Here is a 23,754-nt window from a genome sequence, read left to right as displayed (position 1 = left end):
AGGAGCTCTGTGTTATTTATTTCTCTGTTGTTAGTGGTTGGCACAGACTAGACGGTAAGTGAAGGATTGAAGGAACTTAATTTTTCTCCATGGTACGACAGATAAAATCTTCCCTTCAGTTAATAGTTGGGATAAGGTGGTTTCGTTATATACATGTCATTATTAGAGCAGGAACATAACCTGTATGGCATAACCTCTTTTATGTTGAATATTTACAGGTTTATTCCAACAAGTTTGGGGTTTGTTTTTTAGGAAGAAGCCTCACCCTACCCTTTGGTCGATATTTGCCTGAATGTCTTGATTGCTAATCTTGAAAAGTTATGTCCTGAAAGACCTGATGGAACACTGTGCCTTCCAGAACACTGGAATTTCCCACAAGAAGTAGCTGACCATTTCCTTGGGATGATGACTTGGCAAGGTAATAAGGCTGCTGTATAGTCTACTCATACATATAGTATTCTTTTTTTTGGTACTGGGGATTGAACTCTCAGGACCTTTCACTTGCAAGGCAGGTGTGGCACCACTGAGCTAAATCCCTAGCCCTTTTTTTTTTTTTAAAGTGGTGGTGGGGACCAAACTTGAGGGCCTTTGCACTGAGCTACATCCACAGCCTTTTAAAATTTTTTATATTGAGATAAAATCTTGCTGAATTGCTCAGGTTGGGCTTGAATTTGTAATCCTTTTACCTCAGCCTCCCAGAATGCTGGGATTATAGTTGTGCATCACCATACCTGGCTTAATTTCTCCCATTCTACAGATTATCTTTTTATTCTGTTGTTTCTTTTGTTGAGCATTTTTTTCATTTGATGTAACTCCATTTGCCTATTTTTGCTTTGTTTCCTGTGCTTTTGAGATCTTGTCTAAAAAATCCTTGCTTGTTCCAGTATCCTGAAGCATTTCTACTCTGTGTTCTTCTAGTAGTTTCATAGTCTGAGCTCTCCATTTTTGAATTGATTTTGTAACAGGTAAGAACTGGGGTGGGGGCCTAGTTTCATTCTTCTGCATGTATATCTCCAGTTTTCCTGTCACTATTTTACCATTTTATTGAAAAGACTGGTTTTTGTTTTGTTTTGTTTTTTTGGTACCAGGGATCGAACTTGGGACCTTACGCTTGCAAGGCAGGCTGCGGCAACACTGAGCTAGATCCCCGGCCCTGAAAAGACTGTTTTTAATACTACTGCTCTTTTTTTGGTGTTGGTGGGGGGTGTTTTGTTTGTTTTGTCATAGGTACTCACTGTTTTTAATCCAAGCTAGCCTTGAACTCACTGTTTAACTCAGGCTGGCCTCGGGCTGGCTATCCTTTTGCCTCAGCCTCCTGAGTTAGCCAGAAGACAGTACTGTTTTAGTCACTACAGCTTCATACTAATGTAATGACCCGTGCTTATTCTTTTAGCTCAAAATGGTTTTAGCTATTTGGGGTTTTTTTTATGGTTACATACACATTTGAGGATTTTTTTTTTTTCTTTTTTTTTGGTACTGGGGGTCAAACTTGGGACTTTGTGCTAGCAAGGCAGGTGGCAGCACCACTAAGCTAAACCCCGGCCCTGTCATTAGTATTTTGATAGCAGTTATACTATATCTGTGTATCACTTTGGGTAGGATGTACCTTTTAACAATACTGATTTCTTCCAGTCCAGTCCATGAACATGGCTTGTCTGGATGTCTTTCTGGGAGGATGGAGCTGCTTCTACTTCAGTTTCTGTCATCAGTGTTTTATAGTTTACAGTAATCTTTTACCTCTTTGCTTAAATTTGTTCCTAAGTATTGTATTGTATTGATTAATAGTATCTGTTGTAGGACCAGGGATTTAGCTCAGTGGTTTCACCGCCTGCTGCGCAAGCGCAAGGACCCGAGTTCCATCCCCAGTACCAAAAAAAGAAAAAATAGTATCTGCTGTAAATGGGATTGCTTTCTTGATTTCTAGTTCAGATAATTCATGGTGTATAAAAAGATACTGATTTTTAAATGTTTATTTTTATATCTTGCAACTTTGGTGAATTTGCATATTAGTTCTAGTAGTTTTTTTTTCCGCAAAGTCTTTGGGACATGTTTCTTTGATCCCACTATTTCCTATCAAGTGGATAATAGGTATAGATGCTTGATCAGATCCATTTTTGTTTTTGGTCTTTCCCTCTCCTTTCTTCAGGGATTTTTATGAAGTGTTTATCTGGTCAGCTTTTGTGATTGTGGTGATCAGAGAAATTTTTTCATTGCAAAGATTCTAAGTAGTGTTGTTATGGAAATCTCAGAAGAAATACACAGAGACACAGAATTCAGATAAAATAATAAAATTTCTTCTTGCTAGCAGGGTGGAACGCCAGAAACCAGTCTGGTCAGTATCCGCACACCCCCTTTTTTCAGCGGTTCCCTTTTTATATCCTTTTTAGCCATTATCTTATCCCTATTGGTCTTTCATGTGTAAATATAATTCCAGTTCCTATTTACAAGTCACAGACACAAGATAGGCCATATACATTGTAAATTCTCCCTGGCATGGTAACTTTGTTAGGTTAATGAAGTTACTGGTTAGAGTCAGATAATCCTCACCTTAAGGAGTTAGGAAAAGCAAATCTTAAAAGAACACATTACTTACTTAGTTTCTACAACTACCTTAATATTCGATCTATTAAGTTATCTAAAACTTTCCGTATCAGTGTAGTAGGTTTTTGGGACTTGCACTAAGTTCCCCAGTCTGTGCTTGAACTTGCCATCCTTCTGCCCTACCCTCTCAGAGTGCTGGGATGATAGGGTGTCCCACAGCGTCTGTCCTCGTTCATTCCCACATGGACCCTGGGAAGCTGGACCATTTAGTAGTCAGTACAAGCTGGTTCTGCTTCTCTTACAGGAAGGCTGACTGATAAGACGGCAAGCATTTTCCAAGGCAACCAAATGAACCTGAAGCTGGTCAGTATCCAAAAAGCGAAAATCTCTGCCTCTGCCTTCATTAAATACTTCTGCCATCAGAAGCTCATTGAAGTGGATGCTACTGCAGTGCACTCTGACCTTCCAGTCCCAGACATCATACGTGGACTCTGCAGCAGTAACTGGATCCAGCAAAACCTCCGGTGTCTCCTCTTAGACTCGGCAAGTGTCCCTCACAATTCAAGACCACTGTCCTTTGGTCAGCTCACTGGTCTTCGCACTTTAAGTGTTTTCAATGTTTGGTTTCATAGTGAAGATCTGGCTAATGTTTCTCAGTTACCAAGTCTGGAAAACTTGGATATCTCTAATACTCAGGTCACCAATATCTCTGCGCTCCTTACGTGTAAGGATCGACTCAAATCTCTCACAATGCACTATCTGAAATGTCTGACCATGACCAAACCACAGGTTTTTGCAGTCATCAGAGAACTTAAATGTCTACTTCACCTTGATATTTCTGGTCACAAGCAATTCAGATCAGACCTAGCTTTTGATTTGCTACAGCAGAAGGATATCCTGCCTAATATTGTATCCCTGGATATTTCTGGGAGCAGTTACATCACTGATAGAGCTGTAGAACAGTTCATCCAGCAGCGGCCTGCAATGCAATTTGTGGGACTCTTGGGTACAGATGCCGGTTATTCTGACTTCTTTACTGCAAAGCAAGGCTTAAAGGTTTGTTCTTATCTAAAATAAGTTTTGTTTCACTTCAGAACATTATTAAATTCTTACTATACACCAGAATCTGTACTAGGTATTAGAGTTACAAAGACATAAAAAATCTGTAAGAATTAATTATTACGTACTTACTATGTGGTAAGTTGTGGGAATATAATGTGCCAGCCTCTGTGTCTCCTAATCTAGCTCAATAATGATTATTACAGCCATTTACATATTACTTCGTATGTGCCTGATACTGTGCTGTCCACATTGTTTTCTCCTTTAATCCTCCAATTTTGCAGATGAGCAAAGGGAAGCAAAAGATGTACTTAGAATCATGCAACTAACTCTTTAAGTAGTAGATTGAGACCTGTGTCCATGTTTTTGTGATTCTAAAACTTGTGCTTTTTACCTCTTAGTAAGAGCTAAATATAGGGTGGGGGTGTAGCTCAGTGATAGAGCGTTTGCCTGGCATGCATGGGACCCTGGGTTGGATTCCCCAGGATGAGGAGGGAGGCTGAATATAATTGACAAGGCAGATGGTCAGTATGAGTATATGGCTAGCACTGTTTTTTGGCCAAGGTATGACAAAATGTAGTTTTTTGTTTTTTGGGTACTGGGGATCGAACTCTGGACCTTGCGCTTGCAAGGCAAGCGGTGGAACCACCGAGCTAAATCCCCAGCCCAAAACGCAGTTTTTAAAAGAGCATTTAGAAATGTTTTGAAGTTGGGCTTGGTGATGCGTGCCTATAATCTCAGCACTTGGGAAACATACAAGAGGATCACTTCAAGTTCAAGGCCAACCTTGGCCACATAATGAGACCCTATCTCCCTGGACTTGATGGCACACACATGTAATCTCAGCATTTGGAAGGGTAAGGCAGGATGATTATAAGTTCAAGGCCAATCTGGGCTGTGTTACCTGGTGAGACCTGTCTCAGTGAGCCACCCCTCCCAGGATGGAGCTCAATAGTAGAGCACTTGCTTAGGTTGCACAAGACCCTGGGTCTGATCCCTAATACTGCAAGAAAAAAATGATGAAAGAGCAAATCTGGACCCTCCTTGCCCTCTCGCTTCCTGTCTTACCCTGTGATATCTTCTCACATGACTTGCTTGTAACAGCTGGGAGGACCTTCCAGGGCTGAGTAGGTACAGGTGCCATGTTCTTGAACATCTGCACCTGTGAGCTAAATAAACCCATTTTCTTTATACATTACACAGTATTTTATTACAGCATTGGAAAAACCAAAGACAATATCCAAATACATGGGTTTTTTTTAACACCTAAAATAAGAATGGACAATATGGAATTAATGCATTTAAAATGAATGGAAAGGCCACCATTTGTAATAAAAAGCAGGGGTATTTTCATTTGCTGAGAAATGGTACTCAATCCATTGATGGGATATAGCAAGAATGCCTTCTGAAGATTGTTCTGTAATTGTATCTGCTGCAGGAAGCCCACGAAATAGCAGACAGTGCAGAAGCTGTTGAGTCTTGGCACGTCCTTTGTTTCTCTTTCAACTCTTGACATCCATTTTAAAAATGTATATATAGGGCCAGGGATTTAGCTCAGTGGTTCCAGCGCCTGCCTCACAAGTGCAAGGTCCCAAGTTTGATCCCCAGTGCCAAAAAAAAAAAAAAAAAAAAAAAAAATATATATATATATATATATATATTTAGTTTAGAATATATCCACTGTTTTATTTCTTTCTTTATTTATTTATTGGTACCAGGGATCGAACTCGGGACCCTGTGCTTCCAAGGGAGGCACTGGAAACACAGCTAAATCCCTGGCCCAAATTAGGGGTTTTTATCACCAGCATTTGTAAGGTTTTGGCTTTGTCTTGCCTGGATCTACTTTTTCTGATAATAAGATTGCTCCTTTATTTTTATCCTTTTAAAATCACTATTTTAGGTATGGTCTTATTGCATAGAGTTGGTGTTTGCTTTATGAGCTAATTAAAAAATTTTTATAAATAAATGATAAACCATATGCATTTCTTGGCATCACTGGTATATGTGGCCTCTATTTCTATTCTGTCATATTTTATATTTTCATTTTAGTATTTTTTGAGATGGAGTCTCAATATCTTGCTCAGGCTGGCCTTGAATTCCTAGGCTCAAGTGATCCTTCTGCCTCAGTCTCATCAGTATTGGAAGTACAGGAATGCCCCCATCTGGCTTGAGTTATTCTTTTTTTTGAACTGTGATTGAACCCTAAGGCTTTTGCACTAAGCTATATCCCAACCATTTTGTTTTGTTTTTGATGCTAAGGCTTGAACCCAGGGCCCTCAGGTATGCTAGGGAAGTCTTTTATCACTAAGCTACATTTGTAGCCCCTGGGACTTTTTAATTTTGAAAAGTTCTTGGATGATGGTTTCACATAGTCCATTTTTCCTGCAAAAACTTCAATTGTAAGTATGTTGTGTCTTCTTCAATTTACTTCCATTTTGACACTCATATCTTTTTTTCCTTTTTGTTTGGAACTTTTCTTGTTTCTGTTTTTCTTGCCTTGACTACATTTTCATTGAAGTCTATCCTTCCTTGAATACCTTGTGATTTATTCTGCCTATTTAATGGGGGTTTTTATCTTTCTTTTCTGAGTCAGTAAACTTCTGTTTAATCTCTTTGATATTTATGGGTTTTTTCCATATACCAAAGTGCGTCTTGAGAATAATTAAGATTGAAATACTTCGTTGTAGTCTTCTGTTTTGGGGAAGACTTTTTCTTAGGTGAAATGTATGGGCTTTTATTTTGTAATTTCTTATGGTGGTTTTATGTAGACTTGATCGGGGTTTTATTTCTTGGTATCTAGTTGACAGGGTTCGTAATTCAAAAGCACTCTTGTCTGTTTAGTCAAGTGAAATTTCATCGAGAGATGATGTTATTTGTTATGGTAGGACAGAATGGGGCTGTTTTTACTTTGACTTTGTAGGACCTTCCTTCCCCACCCCATTGCCATTGCCATCTTCTTTTTCACTAATCATAAACCTGAAAACTAGGTCGTGTCTAATTTTGTTTAAATTTTTTGTTGACTTTGTGGTTTGGAAAGAAGATATAGGGGGAGAATGTTGGGGGCAGTATGGGCAATTCAGGTTCAGTAGATTACCACTACCTTTCAGAACCAGTATTTATACAGGCTGTTTCAAGTGTGTACTTCAGTGATAGAAGGAAAAATTATAATGCCAAACATATAAAGAACTACTAATAATGGCTGCTTTTTCATATTATCTTGTGAGGCCTTTTCCCTTTTTATCTAATTTTTCCTGTTTGAGTACTTAGAAAACATGCATTCGTAGTTATTGATTGTTAAAAAATTTACATGTTTCTCATCATTCAGTTGAGGTCTTAACTGTAATGTTGTAGGGAGATGGTACTGTATTTGATCCTGATGCCACCACTTAATTGCTTTGTTAAATTAGCAACACACTTTACCTCTCTGGACACAGGTATAGATGGAGTTAATAAAAGACTTAACCTTTTAGAATTATATCTAAATGAGAACCTTGTGAATAACCTGGAACTTTATTTTATTTTATTTTTTTTGGTACCAGGTATAGAACTCGGGTCCTTGCGCTTGTGCAGCAGGCAGCGAAACCACTGAGCTAAATCCCCGAAACCACTGAGCTAAATCCCCGGCCCTAACCTGGAACATTTAATTGCACACCTATTGATATTGTTTCAAACCCTAGAGGCTCAAAAAAGACTGCTTGGGGATGACCAGTGAAACCTATTAGGACTGTGTTTTTCAGGTTGCTGGAGGTGCCAGTCTGAGTCAGATTTTGGAGGCACTGAGCCGATACAGGAACAGGTCGTGTTATATGAGGAAAGCTCTTCACAGACTCTTCACAGAAACGTTTTCAGTACATGTAACCATGCCTGCCGTATTACAGGTAATTGCATCTCAGGCAATCTTGATTACTGCATCTTTCTTGGTTAATTTAAAAGTTGTTCACCAGACATACTAAAGTAACTTCAATGCCTTATTGTATAGTGAGTCAAGTGCACTCATCAAGAAAGGAAATCACTGTTGGCTTTACCAGATTGTCTCTTGCTTTACACATCTGAACTTACATGAGGAGCTAGGGAATTAGCTCAAAGAGTGCCTGCCTACTGTGGACAAAGCTGTGGGTTTGATCTCTAGCACTGCTTGTGGTGGGGGAAGAAAACGTGAATATGAATGAATGAAAAGAATTTGGTTTGAGGATGTATGATTTATATCTAGATGTTCTCCCACAACCTCATGGTCATAGATGATGGGGCTTTTGGGAGGTGATTGGATCATGGGGACTGATTCAAGAGGAGGTGTGTCACTGGGGATGTATCCTGAAGGTTCTCTACCCCTCTTTTTTTGTTTTTTTTGACAAGAGTCTTGCAATGTAGTTCAAGTTGGCCATGAACTCACTATAGTCCAAGCTGGCCCCAAACTTGTGGTGATCCTCTTGCCTCAGGCTTCTGAGTGCTGGGAGGTTTTTTTTTTGGGTGTGTGTGGGGGTAGGGATGTGGATGTGCTGAGTGCTGGGATTTGAGGTGTGTGGCACCGCACCTAGATCTTCTTCCTCCCTTGATCTCTCTCTCTCCTTCCTGTCTGCTGTGCCTTGAGCAACCTTCTGCCATGCTGCCTGTCCTTGGAACCTCTCAACTATGGACTGAAACTTCTATAAACTGAGCCAAAACAAACCTTTCCTCCTTTAATTTGTGGAGTTGGTATTGTATGTCAGCACAAAGAACTAAGACAGGTTTTGAAAAGAACTAAGATAGGGCTGGGGATTTAGCTTAGTGGTTTCACCGCCTGCTGTGCAAGCGCAAGGACCTGAGTTCGATCCCCGGTACCAAAAAAAAAAAAATAGAAAAGAACTAAGATAGGTTTTGGTACCAGAAGTGGGGTTATTGCTGTGACTATCTGACCATGTGGTTCAGAAGCCTTTGGAACTGGCTCATAGGAGGAGTTTGGAAAGGTTTGGAGATGCCACCCTAGAATGCATAATCCAAGCTTGATGGATGATTCTGATTAGAGCTTGGAAGACCAGAATGCTGATGGAAAAGACCAGGCACAGGAAGTTTCAATTGGGAAAAAGACTCCATTGGCAGTTGGACTCCTGGCCATGTGTGTTATGCTCTGCCAGAAAATGTCTACATTTTGCTCCTGTCCTGAGATTTGTGAGCGACACTGAGATTAAGAGGAGAAGGCTAATTAATCTAGCAGAGGAAATTTTAAGGCAGTTAAATGTTGAAGCTGTGGCTTGGATACTGTTGGGGACTTTTAGCCAGCTCTCCCTTGAGAATCAAGAGCAGAAGGCATAGCTGAATGATTTAACATGTTCACAATGGGGCTATAATTTGTATGCCTTGCTGCCAGTTGGCTCTGATTTGAATTGACTGTCCCCTCGGGCAGCTTGAACCACCAGTGGTGCATGTATGACTGTCTCATCAGGCAGCTTGAACTACTTCTCAGGGACTATTTGATTGATTATAATAATGCAAAGAAAGGTATTGATTTAACAGACCAGATGTCATCATATTACAGTTCTTAAGGAAAACATTTAAGTGGCATAAGAATATTGTAATACAGCTAATTTGTGGCACAGCAGTTGTAAATGTGTATTATGTACACTGGGAATGGTATACTTGTAAGATTTCCACGTTAGGGGCTGGGGATTTAGCTCAGTGGTTGCGCCACCTGCCTCACAAGCGGAAGGACCTGAGTTCGATCCCCAGTACCAAAAAAGAAAAAAAAGATTTTCCATGTTAAAGGTTAAAAAATTTTTGTTGTTGTTTTTTGAGATAGGAGTCATGCTATGCAGTTCAGGGTGGCCTTGAACTTACTGTGTAGCCTATGTTGGCCTTGAACTCACAGTCATCTTCCTGACTCAGCCTCTCGAGTGCTGGGACTACAGGTGTGTGCCATGAAGAAACGCCATGGGCGCAAATTACTTGCAAAAACATTCCTTTATAAAAGCTTATTTAGGGTTGACAAGAAATGCACACAAGTAATGTAGATAGTGTTACTGAAAATTATCTTTAAAAGTGGGTGCTACTGTGGCCACAAAAAAAGCCAAATGGATTATGGCATTTTGTGCACTTTGCACAAATTAACCACCTTTATATATAAAATGTTTTAAATTCACAAATATAACTAAACTGCTTTAATGAAATAAATTTGTCAATGATTGTAATAATTTTAATTGGTATGAATAGTATTAATTTATATTTGGGCACAATTCAGAGTCCAGCAACTAATTGAATTTGGTCCATTTATAGACTTTTTATTAATTTTACTAGTAAAAAGACCAAACCACCTGATGGGACAGTTGTGCATTTACCACAGGTGGTTAAAGCTGGTGGGAACATGTTAAAGTGTTGAGTTTGACCAGAAAGGAAGCTTGGGTACAATTGGGGCCCGCAAAGTTGGAGCAAATCAGAGCTTAGCTGCTGAAATAAAAAAGAAGCCCAATACTTTACTGCAGGAGAGTAGGAAAAATGGCTTGAGGGCGTCTCTGGAACAAGATCACTCCCTTGGCAAGGTCAAGGGTGCAAAGCTAAAAGACTGCTTTGAGAAGAGAGCCCCAGGGCACTCTGTTGGAGAAGAGCCTCCTAAGGAATTGATACCCCAGGGTTCACTTTACCCTGCTTAGCCATCCAGATACTCCAGGCCTCTGCAAGATGCAAATGGGCTCAGCTATTGCTCCAACTGGCAGCGTAACTGGGCATCTTCCACATGGTGCTGGTTTTACTTGAAATACAGAATACGAGTTGTGGGGTCAGGAAGGCTTCCACCCAGATTTCAGAAGAAGGCTTTGGAGGCCAGGCACTATGCCCCTTAGAGGGCAGTGTGTGAAGCTCTGGGTGTGAAGCCGAAAGTGCATTCGAGACCCTCACATGGTCCATTGTCTGAGGAAAGGTGCAAGGAATGAGCAAAGCCAGCCCAAGAGAGAAGCCATGGGAGCTACAACCACTGGCAGTGCCATAGGGATGGAACCACAAGCCCTTTGAAGTTCACGTCTTACCATAGGTTTGCTGGACACGGAACTATGGGATTTAACGTTTGCCCTATTGAGTTTTGGTCTTGCTTTGGTCCCATTCCTTTCTATTCCCCTATTTCTCCCCCTTTTTTTTTTATACCAGGGATCGAAATCAGGACCTTGTGCTTGTGAGACAGGCGCCAGAACCACTGAGCTAAATCCCTGGCCCTATTTCTCCCTTTTGAAATGGGAATGTTTACCCTGTGCTTTTGTATGTTGGCAGTATTTACCTTTCTTTTGATTTTTACAGGGACTCACAGCTAAGAGTTTGCCTTAAATCTCCGAAGAGACCTTGGAGTTGGACTTTTCAACAATGCTAAGACTTTGGCAACTTGTAGAGATAGACTAAATGGACTTTGCATTTAGAGGCGAATGAGTGTTTGGGGGACTGGGGCAGAATGTTACTGTTTATGACTAGATGTTCCCCCAAAACCTTGTGCTCATAGGTGAGGCTTTGGGGAGGCGATTGGATCATGGGGACTAATCCATTGATGAATTTATAGCTAAATGTACTGTTGGGAGGTAAAGCTGATTGAGAAGAGGTCACTGAGGGTGTGCCCTTTGAAGGTCTAACTCCTTCCCTCTGACCTTGTTCTCTCTCTCCATTTCCTGTCTGCCGTGCCATGAGCAACCCTCCTCAGCCATGCCCCTCTGCTATGCTGCCTGTCCTAAGAGCCAGCTGACTAGAATTGAAACCTCTACAAACTGCGCCAAAATAAACTTTTCCTTCTTTAATTTATGGATGTCAGGTATTGTGTCTTGGTGATACAAAAGTAAGACAGACAAGGACCACTGTACTATTTTGTTTAAAGTAGGACTTACACATTATTAATATGAATTCACTTTGCTTCTTAAGTATTCATTAACTCCCAAAGAAAAATTTGACATCTGATTTTCTTTCTTTTTTTTTTTTTAACAGTGCTGGGGATCAAATCCCAGACTTCATGCATGCTAGCCAGCACTCTACAACTGAGCTCTATCCCCAACCCCTAAAATCTGATTTTCTGAATGAAATAAGAACAACAAAATAAAATAACTTGAAGGTGGCCAAATCTACCATTTAAAGTATATTGTGAATAAAATAAAATTGCTAGTTTTGATATAGCCAGTCTTTGCTTTGGCTTAGGGAAAAATAAGTTTATTTTAAATATAATCAAAAGTATTTAGTAGGTTGGGAAAGGAGCTCCATTTATTTATTCATTTTTTCTTTTAATAAAGTGTGTTTTGTTTGTTTTTGTGGTGCTGGAGATGAAATGCAGGGCCTCTTACATGATAGGCAAACATTCAACCACTGAGCTACATCTGCTGCCCTGTGTGTGTGTATTTTAAAAAACAGTTGGGGCTGTGGATTTAGCTCAGTGGTGCTGCCACCTGCCTCACAAGCTCAAGGTCCTGAGTTCAATCCCTGGTACCAAAAACAAAACAAAACCCCAAAACCAAAAAAGTTATGTAAAATTAAATGAAACATGAAAATGGAGCATCTTTCAAAATTTATTATTTGTAATATTCTGCAGTTCCTTAAAAATAGGACAGGACTGGGCTTGTAGCTTGGCAGTAGTAGAGCACTTGCCTAGCATTAAGAGACCCTGAGTTCTATTCCCAGTACCACAAAAAAAGGCTGTTTCTGCAGCATAAGAAATTAAATTTATTTATAATTTAAACGCAGCACTGTGGCCAGGCATGGTGGTGTATTCCTGTAATCCCAGCTCCTTGGGGAGGCTGAGGCAGGAGGATCATAAGTTCAAGCTTGGCATGGATAACTTTGGAAAACCCTGTCTCAAAAAAAAATGGGAAGTAGAGGATGTAGCTCAGTGCAGAGGCCCTGGGTTTAATCCCCAGTACCATCGATAGAAAGAGAGAAAAGGTGAGAGATTTTGTTCATGATTCAAGGCAATATCAGTAGAATGGTCTCTGAAGTGGAAAAGGAGGATAGGGATATCATGGTCCCCTCAATGTTGGAGTAAGAAAAATCTAAGCTTAGAACCATGCTCTCATTTTGCATTTTTTTCTGACTTTTCAATAGTCTAGCCTCAGATTATCTAATGTTGTATTCTACTACAGTACTTTTCAAATTCTTACTCTTCTGTTGGTGGATTCACTCATCCTTTTCCCTTTTTATTCTTGTCACACGTTCCTTCCCTAGGAATCAATCCTCTCTCCTTTCTACCTGACTTCTGTCTGCTCCTATCAAACACCCTGCCTGGTGTGCTTTCTGAGTGAACCCTTTTGATTCCTCATCTGGAATGACCCAAATGATTGCACCCTCTGTAACTACCTCAGACAGTTGTATTACTCATACTTCTTTCACGGGACTTTTTCCAGTTTTATGTTTTGACATCTCTCACGGTGTTGTTTACATGCCCTGTTTTTCTTTTTCTTTTTTTTTTTTTTGGTACCGGGGATCAAACAAACTCGGGACCTTGCGCTTGCAAGGCAGGCACCAGAACCACTGAGCTAAATCCCCGGCCCTTGCCCTGTTTTTCTTACAAGGTTTTCCACTAATGTTTGTGTCTGCTGCAGCACCTTGAATGAAGTGAGGCACAATAAATGATTAGGAAATTAATTTTACAGAGGGTATGGTGGTACAGAGAAGGAAGTGACTTGCCTAGAGTCACATAGCTGGTTTCTGGGTGCATTTTTTTTTTTTTTTTTTGTACTGGGGATCGAACTTGGGTCCTTGCGCTTGTGGGGCAGGCAGCGGAACCACTGAGCTAAATCCCAGGCTCCTCTGGCTGCATTTAGATAAGCAGGTATTGATGCAATAACCTTGATGTCCTAAAGAGAATAAATGCTGAAGGTAGGGAAAATCTGTTTCATTGAGCAAGTATTTTTGCCAGCCAAAATAAACCCAAGACTGTATGAAGAATGATAATGTTCTCATGTGCCACTAAATCAGGTTTATCTTCAGCTTGTAGCTATAGGAATGAGGAATCATCCTTTGGATTTGACAGTGCAGTTCACAGCCAGTGCCTGTGCCCTCAACTTAATGCACCAGGGCCTGGCCTGGGGGATGCCTGTGCGTCTGTTGTCAGAGGTCATCTGTCTGCTTTTCAAGGCTCTGAAAAATTTCCCTAGTTACAAACAGGTAATTTGAGTTGAATATTGTACTTGTTGGTGCCCTTTACCCTCATGAAAAATATGTATTATTTAGGGTTTTTATTTTCCATTCTACCAGAGAGAGAGAGAGAGGGAGGGAGGGAGGGAGGTACAAAATAGACAAGTTCATATTTGTTACAGGAAAATAGGAAATATGGATAAGCAGTGAGGTTAAAAAATTTCAAACTCATAAACGAGTTACTCAGAAGCTTTTTTCTTTTTTGGAACCAGGGATCAAACTCAGGACCTTGCACTTGTGAGGCAAGCTCGGTGCCACTGAGCTAAATGCCCGGCCCCAGAAACATCTTGTAACAATTCAGTATATCCTTATAGTCTTAAAAATCTTGACCTTTAGTGCATACATGAAAGTTAGGTTGAATGGAAACGCAGATCTATGTATAAAAGCCAAAACCATAAAACTTTAGCGCACCATGGCACATGCCTATAATTCCAACTACTTGGAAGACTGAGGTTGGCGGATTACAAATTCAGGCCAGCCTAGGCAAATTACCAAAACCTCATATCACAATTTTAAAAAGGGGAGCAGGCATGATGGTGAATGCCTGTAATCCCAGCACCGAGGCAGGCTGAGGCAAGGAGATCTAAAGTTCAAGCCCAGTCTGGGCAACTTAATGACTTAGTGAGAATCTGTCTCCAAATAAAGGGCTGCGATATAGCTCAGGATAAAGGTGCTGGGTTCAACCCCCAGTACTGCAAAAAGAAGCGGGGCTGGAGATGTAGGTCAGTGGTAGAGCCTGGCGTGCACAAGTCCTGGATTTCATTTGCCAGGACTAGATGGGTGTGTAATCCATGAAAACTAAGGACTATTGATACACACACCAAAAAATATTTTCAAAGGTTTGAAGATGCTCAATGTATTTATTTATCAGGGAAATTTAACTCAAAACTACGATGAAATACCCAAACTCCTAGAGATCATTAAACCTCTCTTAGATTGGCTAAAAATTAAAAAAATTTTTTTTTTCTTTTTTTGGTACCGGGGATCGAACTTGGGTCTTTGCGCTTGCGCAGCAGGTGGCGAAACCACTGAGCTAAATCCCCAGCCCTAAAAATTTAAAATGTGATCATAGCAGAGTATGCAACAACTGAAATTCTTTTATTTATTTATTAGGTTTATTTTTTACAATTTTTAAAAAATTTTATTGATACATTTTAGGTACATAATATGATGACATTCATCATTGGAAATTTGTACCTTTGCATAATCTCTCTTGGTTCTTATTTTTTCCCCCATTTCCGTGCCCTCCCTTCAACCCCTCCATCCCTCCCTATTTACAAAGACTTTGTTTCCATTTTTTCATATTAATTCCATTCCCTTCTTTCCTTTCCCCTACCCCTCCCACTTCCCCTTTGTCCCTTTTCTTCGTATTTCACATTATCTATTATACCTTTTAGTCCTTATTTACATTTTCAGTTTCTCACACTAGGGAAACTATTCTATATTTACACGCGTGTCCTATTTATTTCACTTGAGAGAGTATTGGCTCAATGTGCATCCATTTAGCTATAAATGTCTCTAATTTCTCATTTTTTATGTCTAAGTAGTACTCCATTTTATTAAAAAACCATATCACCGCCTGCTGTGCAAGTGCAAGAACCCGAGTTCAATCCCCAGTACCAAAAAAAACCACATCTTCTTTATCCTGTCTACAGTTGATGGGCATTTGGACTGCTTCCAAGTTTTAGCTATTACATACTGTGCTGCTATGAACGTGGGTGCACATACATCACTATGGTATGATTCTTTTAATTCTTTTGGGAAGATCCCCAGCAGGGAAATAGCTGGGTCAAATGGGACTTCCAATCCTAGTTCTTTTTTTTTTTTTGATACCAGGGATCGAACTTTGGTCCTTATGGTTGCTCAGCAGGCAGTGAAACCACTGAGCTAAATCCTTGGCCCCACCAGTCCTAGTTCTTTGAGGTAGCTCGATACTGATTTCCACAGTGGTTGCTCCAGTCTACACTCCTACCAGCAGTGGAGCAGTGTTCCTCTTTCCCCACAGCCCCGCCAGCATTTGTTGTTGGTCGATCTCATGAAGCCATTCTTTCTGGGGTGAGGTGGAATCTCAGCCTTGTTTTCATTTGCATCTCGAGTGACCAGTGATGTTGAACATTTTTTCATATGTTTATTTGTTGCTTTTTCTTCTTTGAGAAATGTCTGTTCATTTCAGATGCCCATTTTTGCATTGGATCTTTAAATTTGGGAGGTGTGTTTTTTTTTTTTTAAGTTCTTTATAGATTCTAGATAGTAGACCTTTGTCTGAGGAAAAGCAGGTGAAAATTTTTTCCCACATTGTGGGTTGTCTCTTCAAACTGTTGGTGGTTTCTCTTGCTGTGCAGAAGCTTTTCAATAAGAAGAGATCCCACTTGATGATTGTGCTAGTTCATGGGCAACTGAGGTTTTGTTCGTAAAATCTTTTCCTACACCAATGTCTTCAGGAGTTCTACCTAACCTCTGTTCCAGACAGTTCAGCATTTCTGTTTTAATATTTAGATCTTTCTTCCATTTTGATTTTAGTTTAGTGCATGATGAGAGATATAGTTCTAGTTTTAATCTTGGGCAAGTTGAAACCCAGTTTTTCCAGCACCACTTATTACAGAGGCTATCTTTTCTCCAGTGAGGGTGTTTAGCTTCTTTGTTGAAGATGTGGTGGCTAAGTGTGTCTAGAGTTCTTTCTGCATCTTCTGATCTGTTCCACTGGTCCTCAGGTCTGTTTCTTTGAAAGTACCATGCTCTTTTTATCACAGTAGCTTTGTAGTATAGTTTCAGGTTGGGGGTTGTGATACCCCCTGCCATGTCTGTGTTGCCTAGAATTGCTTTTGCTACTTTGGGTCTCTTTTTCTTCCAAATAAAGTTTTGGATTATTTTCTCAAGGTCTATGAAATATGCTGCTGGAATTTCATTCGGGATTGCATTGACTCTATATAGCAGTTTTGGAAGTATGGCCATTTTCACTATGTTGATTCTTCCCACCCAGGAGCAAGGGATGTCTTTCCATTTTCTGATATCATCTTCAATCTCTCTTTTCAGAGTGCTATAGTTTTCAGGGAAGAGGTCTTTGATTTCTTTTGTTAGGTTGATTCCTAGGTATTTTAGTTTCTTGGATGCTATTGTGAAAGGAATTGTTTGCCCTATTTCTCTCTCAGAGAGTCTGTTCGTGTAGAGGAAAGCTATTGATTTTTGTTTGTTGACCTTGTATCCAGCTACTCTACTGAATTTGGTTATTAAGTCTAGAAAACTTTTGGTGGAGTTCTTGGGGTCTTCTGTAGAGAGTATCATGTCATGTCCAAATAATGACAATTTGACTTCATTTCCTATCTTTATTCCTTTTATTTCCTTCTCTTGTCTAATTACAATAGCTAATGTTTCCAGAACTGTATTGAACAGGAGTGGTGATAGTGGGAATCCTTGTCTCGTTCCTGATTTTAGTGTGAAGGATTTCAGGTTTTGACCATTTAGTATGATATTGGCTGTTGGTTTTTCAAAGATGGTTTTCATCAGATTGAGGTAGAGACTGTCTAATCCAAGTTTTTGTAGGATTTTTATCATAAATGTATGTTGGATTTTGTCAAATGCTTTTTCTGCATCAATTGAGATGATCATGTGTTTTTTGTCCTTGGCTCTATTGATATAGTGTATTATATTGATTTTGCATATGTTGAACCATCCCTGCATCCCTGGGATGAATCCCACTTGGTCAGGGTGTATGATCTTGATGATCTTCTTCATTCTATTTGCCAATATCTTATTAAGGATTTTTGCATCTGTGTTCATTAGTGAGATTGGCCTATAGTTCTCTTTTTCAGTTGGGTCTTTCTCTGCTTTAGGGATCAAGGTGATGCTTGCTTCCAGGAATGAATTCGGGAGTATTGCATCCCTTTCAATTTCATTGAAGAGTTTAAACAATAGTGGCAGTAGTTTCTCTCTAAATGTCTCGTAGAATTCAGCAGTGAAGCCATCGGGACCTGGGCTTTTCTTAGTTGATAAGTTTTTAATTATGTTTTCAATTTCATTGATTGATAATTGGGTTGTTTAGAATTTTTAGGTCTCCGTTCAGCTTTGGTATTTCATACGTATCTAGGAATCTGTCCATTTCTTCTGTTTTCTATCTTATTGACGTATAGGTTCCTGAAATAGGTATTGATGATCCTCTGGATTTCTGCTGGGTCCATTGTAATTTCATCCTTTCATTCCTAATTGCATGGATTTGGGCCTTTTCTTACCTTTTTCTGATAAGGTTGGCTGAGGGTTTGTCAATTTTATTCTTTCGAAGAACCAACTCGACTTCATTGTTTTTGTTTTTTTTTTTGTATTGTTCTCTTAGTCTCCATTGCATTGATTTCTGCCCTGACCTTTATAATTTCCTCCCTTGTATGAGCTTTAGGTTTGTCCTGTTCTTTTTTAGAAGCTTGAGGTTCAGCATCAGGTTGTTTAATTGGCCTCACTCTGTTTTCCTAATATGTGTATTAACTGCTATGAATTTCCCTCGTAAGACTGCTTTCATTGTGTCCCATAGATTCCAATATGTTGTATTGTCATTGTCATTTAATTGTGGGAACAGTCTGATTTCTTACTTAATTTTCTCTGTGACCCATTGGTTATTCAGAAGTGTGTTGTTCAATTTCCATGGTTTATGAAATTCTTGCAGTTTCTTTTGCTGTTTATCTCCAATTTCATTGTACTATGGTCTGTTAATATACAGGGGATAACTTCAAATCCTTTGTACTCACTTAAACATGTTCTGTGAGCAAGTATGTGGTCTGTTTTTGAGAACAACCTGTGTGCAGCTGAAAAGAATGTGTATTCGATTTTGTGGGGTGGAACACTGTAAACATCTTCACTTGTTTAAGAGTTTGAGTTCTACTTTTTTGTTGCTTATTTTTTGTCTAGTTGATCTATCTATTTGTGACACTGGGGTATTGTATTAGTGCTTATTTGATTTTTCATGTCTGTTAGTATTTGGGTTTTTTTGTTTGTTTGTTTTGGTTTGGGTACCAAGTGGCAGAACCACTGAGCAAAATCCCCAGCCAATATTTGTTTTATATAGTTGGGTGCACTAGTGTTTGGTGCATAAATGTTTATGATTGTCATCTCTTCCTCTTGGATTGTTCCCTTTACAAGAGTGTAGTGTCCTTCTTTGTCTCTCTTAATCAGTGTTGGTTTGAAATCCACTTGATCTGCAAAGAGGATAGCTACTCCTGCTTTTTTGGGGGGTTCCTGTCGCATGGAGTATTGTTTTCCATCCTTTAACTTTCAGTCTGACTTTCTTTTTAAATTAAGTGTGTTTCTTGTATGCAGCATATTGTTGGATCTTGCTTCTTGACTCATTTTGCCAGTCTATTTCTTTTTATTGGTGAATTGAGACCATTAACATTGATGGTTATAACTGATATGTATTGACTTATCCTTGTCATGACTTTCTTTTTGTTGAATTATTCCGCTTTGCATTTAATTTCTTGTTGTGGCCAGTGGACTCATTGTGATCCTCGCTGTCTTTTCCTAGAATATTGTCTAAAATTTTTTGGAATGCTGTTTGGGTATTCATGAAGTTCCTAAGGTGCTCTGTGTCGTGAAAGCATCTTATTTCTCCATCAGTTTTGAAAGATAATTTTGTTTTTGTTTTTTGTGGGGTTTTTTGTACCAGGGATCGAACTCAGGCCCTTGTGCTTGTGCAGCAGGCAGGGAAACCACTGAGCTAAATCCCCAGCCCTTGAATGATAGTTTATGCAGGGTGTATCAATCTGGGTTGGAGGCTGTTTTCCTTTAGGGCTTGAAATATGTCATTCCAAGATCTTCTTGCCTTGAGGGTTTGCCTTGAGAAGTCTGCTGTGATTCTGATGGGCTTTCCTTTGTATGTGATTTGTTTCTTTTCTCTTAACTGCTTATAGAATTTTGTTCTTCTGTTGGGTTTCTGGAATCTTAAGTATTATATGCCTATGTGTAGATGTTTTTTGATCATGACTAGTTGGAGTTCTATATGCCTCACTTATCTGTATGACAAGTTCTTTTCCCCTGCTTGGGAAGTTTTCTGCCATCACTTCTGTGAACAGTTTTTTTATGTTGTCTGCACGCTCTTCTGTTACTTTTTTTTTGGTACTGAGGATCAAACTTGGATCTTTGTGCTTGCAAGGCAGGCAGTGGAACCACTGAACTAAATCCCTGGCCCATCTACTGTTTTTTTATTGACTCCGATCAGTCTTACGTTATTCTTCTTTGCATCGTCTAGCAGCTGCTGGATTGATTGTTGTGGTCCCTTACTATTTTAAAGAAATTTTTCTTTTCCTGGTCACTAATTACAATCTCATCTTCTGTATTTGAAATTCTGGCCTCACATTGGCTCATTCTGCTGTGTAAACTTTCAATGGAGTTTTTAATCTCCTGGATATCTGTTTGCATCTTGTTTTATGGATTCCATTTGTTTCCTATATTGTGATTCCATTATGTTCCTCAGCTCATCTATTTTTTTATCTGTGTCTTCTCTAAATTTATTAATCATGTCTTGCACTATGGACACAATCTCTGATGATATCTGAGATATTATTTCTGATTTCATTTTTTTCAGATCCTCTTTTGTTGCCATTTCAGGGAGTCCAGGTGTCCATCAGATTATTCCATCTCGTTTACCTTTAGGGTTGCTTTAGGTGATCTGGAAGTCTGTTTTTCAGACTTGTTTACATATCTTCTCATTTCAACCAGTAAGAGGGGATGGGGGTGGATTATGCTGCTTGGGCCCATGTGGCTCACATCCTCAGTGCTTGGGGCGGAAGTACGATGGCCAGAAGGTTCACCTCCTCTGCACTGGGGGCCGCTCTGCTCCTCTGCACTCGGGGCAGTGGTATGGCGCCCAGAAGGTTCACCTAGGTTGTTTTTTTTTTAATTTAATTTTATTGGTACATTTTAGGTATACAGCATAATGACATTCATCATTGGAAATTTGCACCTTTACTTAATCTCTCTTGGTTCTTATTTTTCCCCCTTCCCCACCCTCCCTTCAACCCCTCCATCCCTCCCTATTTACAAAGACTTTGTTTTCATTTTTTTCATTTTCTCATATTCCATTCACCTAGGTTTATTTTTTGAGCTGGTCTCATTATGTAGTTCAGACTGGCCTTGAACTCACTATGTAGTCCAGGCTGGCCTAAAACTTGCGATCCTCCTGCCTCAGCCTCCCCCAAGTGCTAGGATTACAGGTGTGGGCCACCACACCCAGGCTGAAATTCTTATATTGATTGTAAGAATGTAAAATGGTACAAGAACCAGTTTGACAGTGATAATTTCTTTAGAAGTAAAATATACACTTTCCATACCTAAATCATTTTGCATGTTGCTATTTGCTGGAAAGAAACAAAAGCTTATGTTTATATAGGCTTATACATAAATGTTCATAGTTCTTTTATTTCTACTCACAAAAAAGCTGAAATCATCCTAAATGTCCACCAACAGATAAATAAACAAATTGTGATATATTTATATAAGGAAATGATATTTAGCACAGCAGGAATGGAGTGTTGATACCTACAACAGATTAATTTCTTTCTTTTTTATTTTTTTAAATTAAATTAACAGGAATTTCAAAACCATTTGCCAAGCAAAATACATGTAGAGTATATACTGTATGATTCCTTTTATGTGAAACTTTAAAATCAGACTTTTAACAATGTAATTTCCTGGGATTGGGGCTTAAAAATTGGGATTCCCCAGAAGGGCCCCCAGTGAAAGTTTGGGGGTGATGGAAGTGTTTTTAAACTTGACTGGTGATGGTTAAACAGGTGAATAAACTTGTCAGTTCTAATTGAAATGTGTACTTGTAATGTGAGTTGATTCTTTAAAATAGAATAAGGTAGTCCTTTAGAGAAGTCTGTATTTTTGCCTAGTCTTGGAAAGTTCCATGGTCTTGTCCACTCAGCCTTCCTTCTTGCATGGCAAGCATTAGTTGTAGAAGTAAATGAAAAACTTGGAGAAGGCTGGGTCCACAGCAAGCTGTAAATAAGAACAGCTAACTGGTAGCACTATTGAAATGCTTAGAATTTGCTTTTAGATTGAAATGTTACATTTACTCACAATTTCTTTTATTCTCTAAAAGTTACAGAAGAATTGTCTTCTCTCCTTGACCAATGCCAGAATTCTTACGGATGTTCCATTTGACAGGGAAGTATAAATAAAACTTGGTCATTGAGTGGGCTGTTGACCAGTATTACTCTGGGCATTGTTGGCTTTGTTATCAACAGAGACATGATTAAGGCTGAGTAAGGTATTATTGAGAAGCCACTCCCTTGAGCCTCTTCCACAGAGAGGTACTTGAAGGACCTCTTATTGCAGATGTTCTCCCCTGGGATGATTCTAGTACTTGGCATTGGTTAAGAACATGTGCTCCAGAGAGTCACGTGGATTTAAGTTCTAGCTCTTCCATTATCTTTGCACATAAGTGTCCTCATTTGTAAAGTAGTAACTCTTGGTTTCTTGCTTGTTTGTTTCCTTTCATAGTACTTCAAATTGAACCAGGGGACCTTCTCACTGAGCTGCATCCCTGGCCGTTTTTGGCTTTTAAGAATGTTCTCAGTCACTAAATTGCCTAGACTGGTCTCAGACTTGTACTCCTCCTGTCTCAGCCTCCCAGAGTGCTGGGATTAGAAGCATGTGCCACCACGTCTGGCTAGTAGACTCTAAAGAGAATTACATGTGATGATTAGTATCTCCAGCAGTGCCTGTCTTAAGGCTTTTCTAAGAAATCTTAACCATTTTTATTTATTATTTTACATTGATTATTAATATTAATTTTAAAAATCATTATCCTAAATATTGCATATGGATTCCTCTTGAGACATTTGTAATCTTCAATTCCTCAGTTTAAAACATGTATAATGTGCTGCACTAAGCACAGAAATTTAACACGAGCTGAGAGAGCTGAGCTTCTCATTGTGGGTGCAGGGTTTGCTGTAGCTGACACCACGCTAGCTGAGTCCCGTGCCTGCTGTGGCATTTGGCACTGTCTTATGATTCAGCTTACAAATTACTACTACTGTGGGAACTCCCTCTCTTTCAGACTCGTCTAAGAAATGAATGGTAGCTGGGGATTTAGCTCAGTGGTTCTGGCGCCTGCCTTCCAAACGCAAGGTCCCAAGTTCAGTCCCCAGTACACACACACACAAGAAATGAATGGTAGAGCTTTGAAATTTTTCTTAGATCTTCTGATCCGGTGTACTATGCTTACTTTTTAAAATTTTATTTTTTGCTGAGTATCAAACCCAAGGCCTGGCACATGTTAGACAAGGGCTTTCCCACTGAGCTACACCCCAGCCTGCTCAATGTCACAAACTTCATGTGATTGTAAGTGAAAGAAATCTGCTTTTTAGGTTGAGTGCTGCCAGGTTTGTCTTAGGATGGCTCTACAAGGATGAGAACCCCAAGATCCAGACCATGGCAGTGAGCATCTTCTCCATCCTTGCCCTGCAGGTGTGTGGCACTCACAGCCAGGGTTGCCATCTCCTCATCTGACAGAGCTGGGATGTTTCACCTGTGGCTTTCTGTTTGTTTTTAGCTAACACGTGAGCAGGTTACACAACTTGATGAAGATCTCTTTATGGCAGTTAAGGTAGGTTGAGTCAATAATTACTTTTTTAAGAAAATCAAAGTGAGGGGCCAGGAATTTAATTTAGCTCAGTGGTTCTGCCGCCTACTGCACAGCACAAGGTCCTGAGTTCGATGCCTGCCTGGTACCAAAAACAAAGAAACAAAAAGAAAGTCAAAGTCATTTTAATTAATGCAATTGAAAAAACTTAAATCATTGGGCTGGGATTTTAGCTCAGTGGTGCTGCCAGCTGCCTCGAAAAGTCCTGAGTTCAATCCCTGGTACCCCCCAAAAAATCACTATAAAAACTATTGAAATAAAATATCTGTACGACTTGCTCCCCTGAAAAAGCTTTCTGCTCATAGTTATTTATTTACCTCCACATTTATTTTAAAAGTTCCCCCACCCCACCACATCCCCCATACCGGGGATCCAACTCCGGACCTTGCACTTGTGAGACA

The 23,754-nt window shown here is 39.6% G+C and overlaps 1 protein-coding gene across 7 annotated transcripts in view; it reads left to right on the top strand.

Annotated features, from left to right (window-relative positions):
- Positions 1-23,754, top strand: part of Zyg11a (zyg-11 family member A, cell cycle regulator) — a 55,471-nt gene that overhangs the window by 12,074 nt on the left and 19,643 nt on the right. For 5 of the 7 annotated variants that reach the window (XM_087214832.1, XM_087214831.1, XM_087214829.1 and 2 more), the window contains exons 2-8: positions 253-418; positions 2,846-3,597; positions 7,338-7,478; positions 13,516-13,692; positions 21,809-21,874; positions 23,080-23,178; positions 23,264-23,317. In XM_087214832.1, the coding sequence (XP_087070958.1) occupies positions 253-418; positions 2,846-3,597; positions 7,338-7,478; positions 13,516-13,692; positions 21,809-21,874; positions 23,080-23,178; positions 23,264-23,317 (1,455 nt within the window). The remainder of the gene's footprint in view (positions 1-252; positions 419-2,845; positions 3,598-7,337; positions 7,479-13,515; positions 13,693-21,808; positions 21,875-23,079; positions 23,179-23,263; positions 23,318-23,754) is intronic. The other 2 variants (XM_087214833.1, XM_087214834.1) reach the window with 2 other exon arrangements.

Source organism: Heterocephalus glaber, unplaced genomic scaffold, assembly GCF_053883595.1.
Source record: "Heterocephalus glaber isolate CG9 unplaced genomic scaffold, H.glaber_assembly_v1.0 deba00001451, whole genome shotgun sequence".
NCBI classification, from domain to species: Eukaryota; Metazoa; Chordata; class Mammalia; order Rodentia; family Bathyergidae; genus Heterocephalus; species Heterocephalus glaber.
This window is presented reverse-complemented; position numbering and strand designations above follow the sequence as displayed.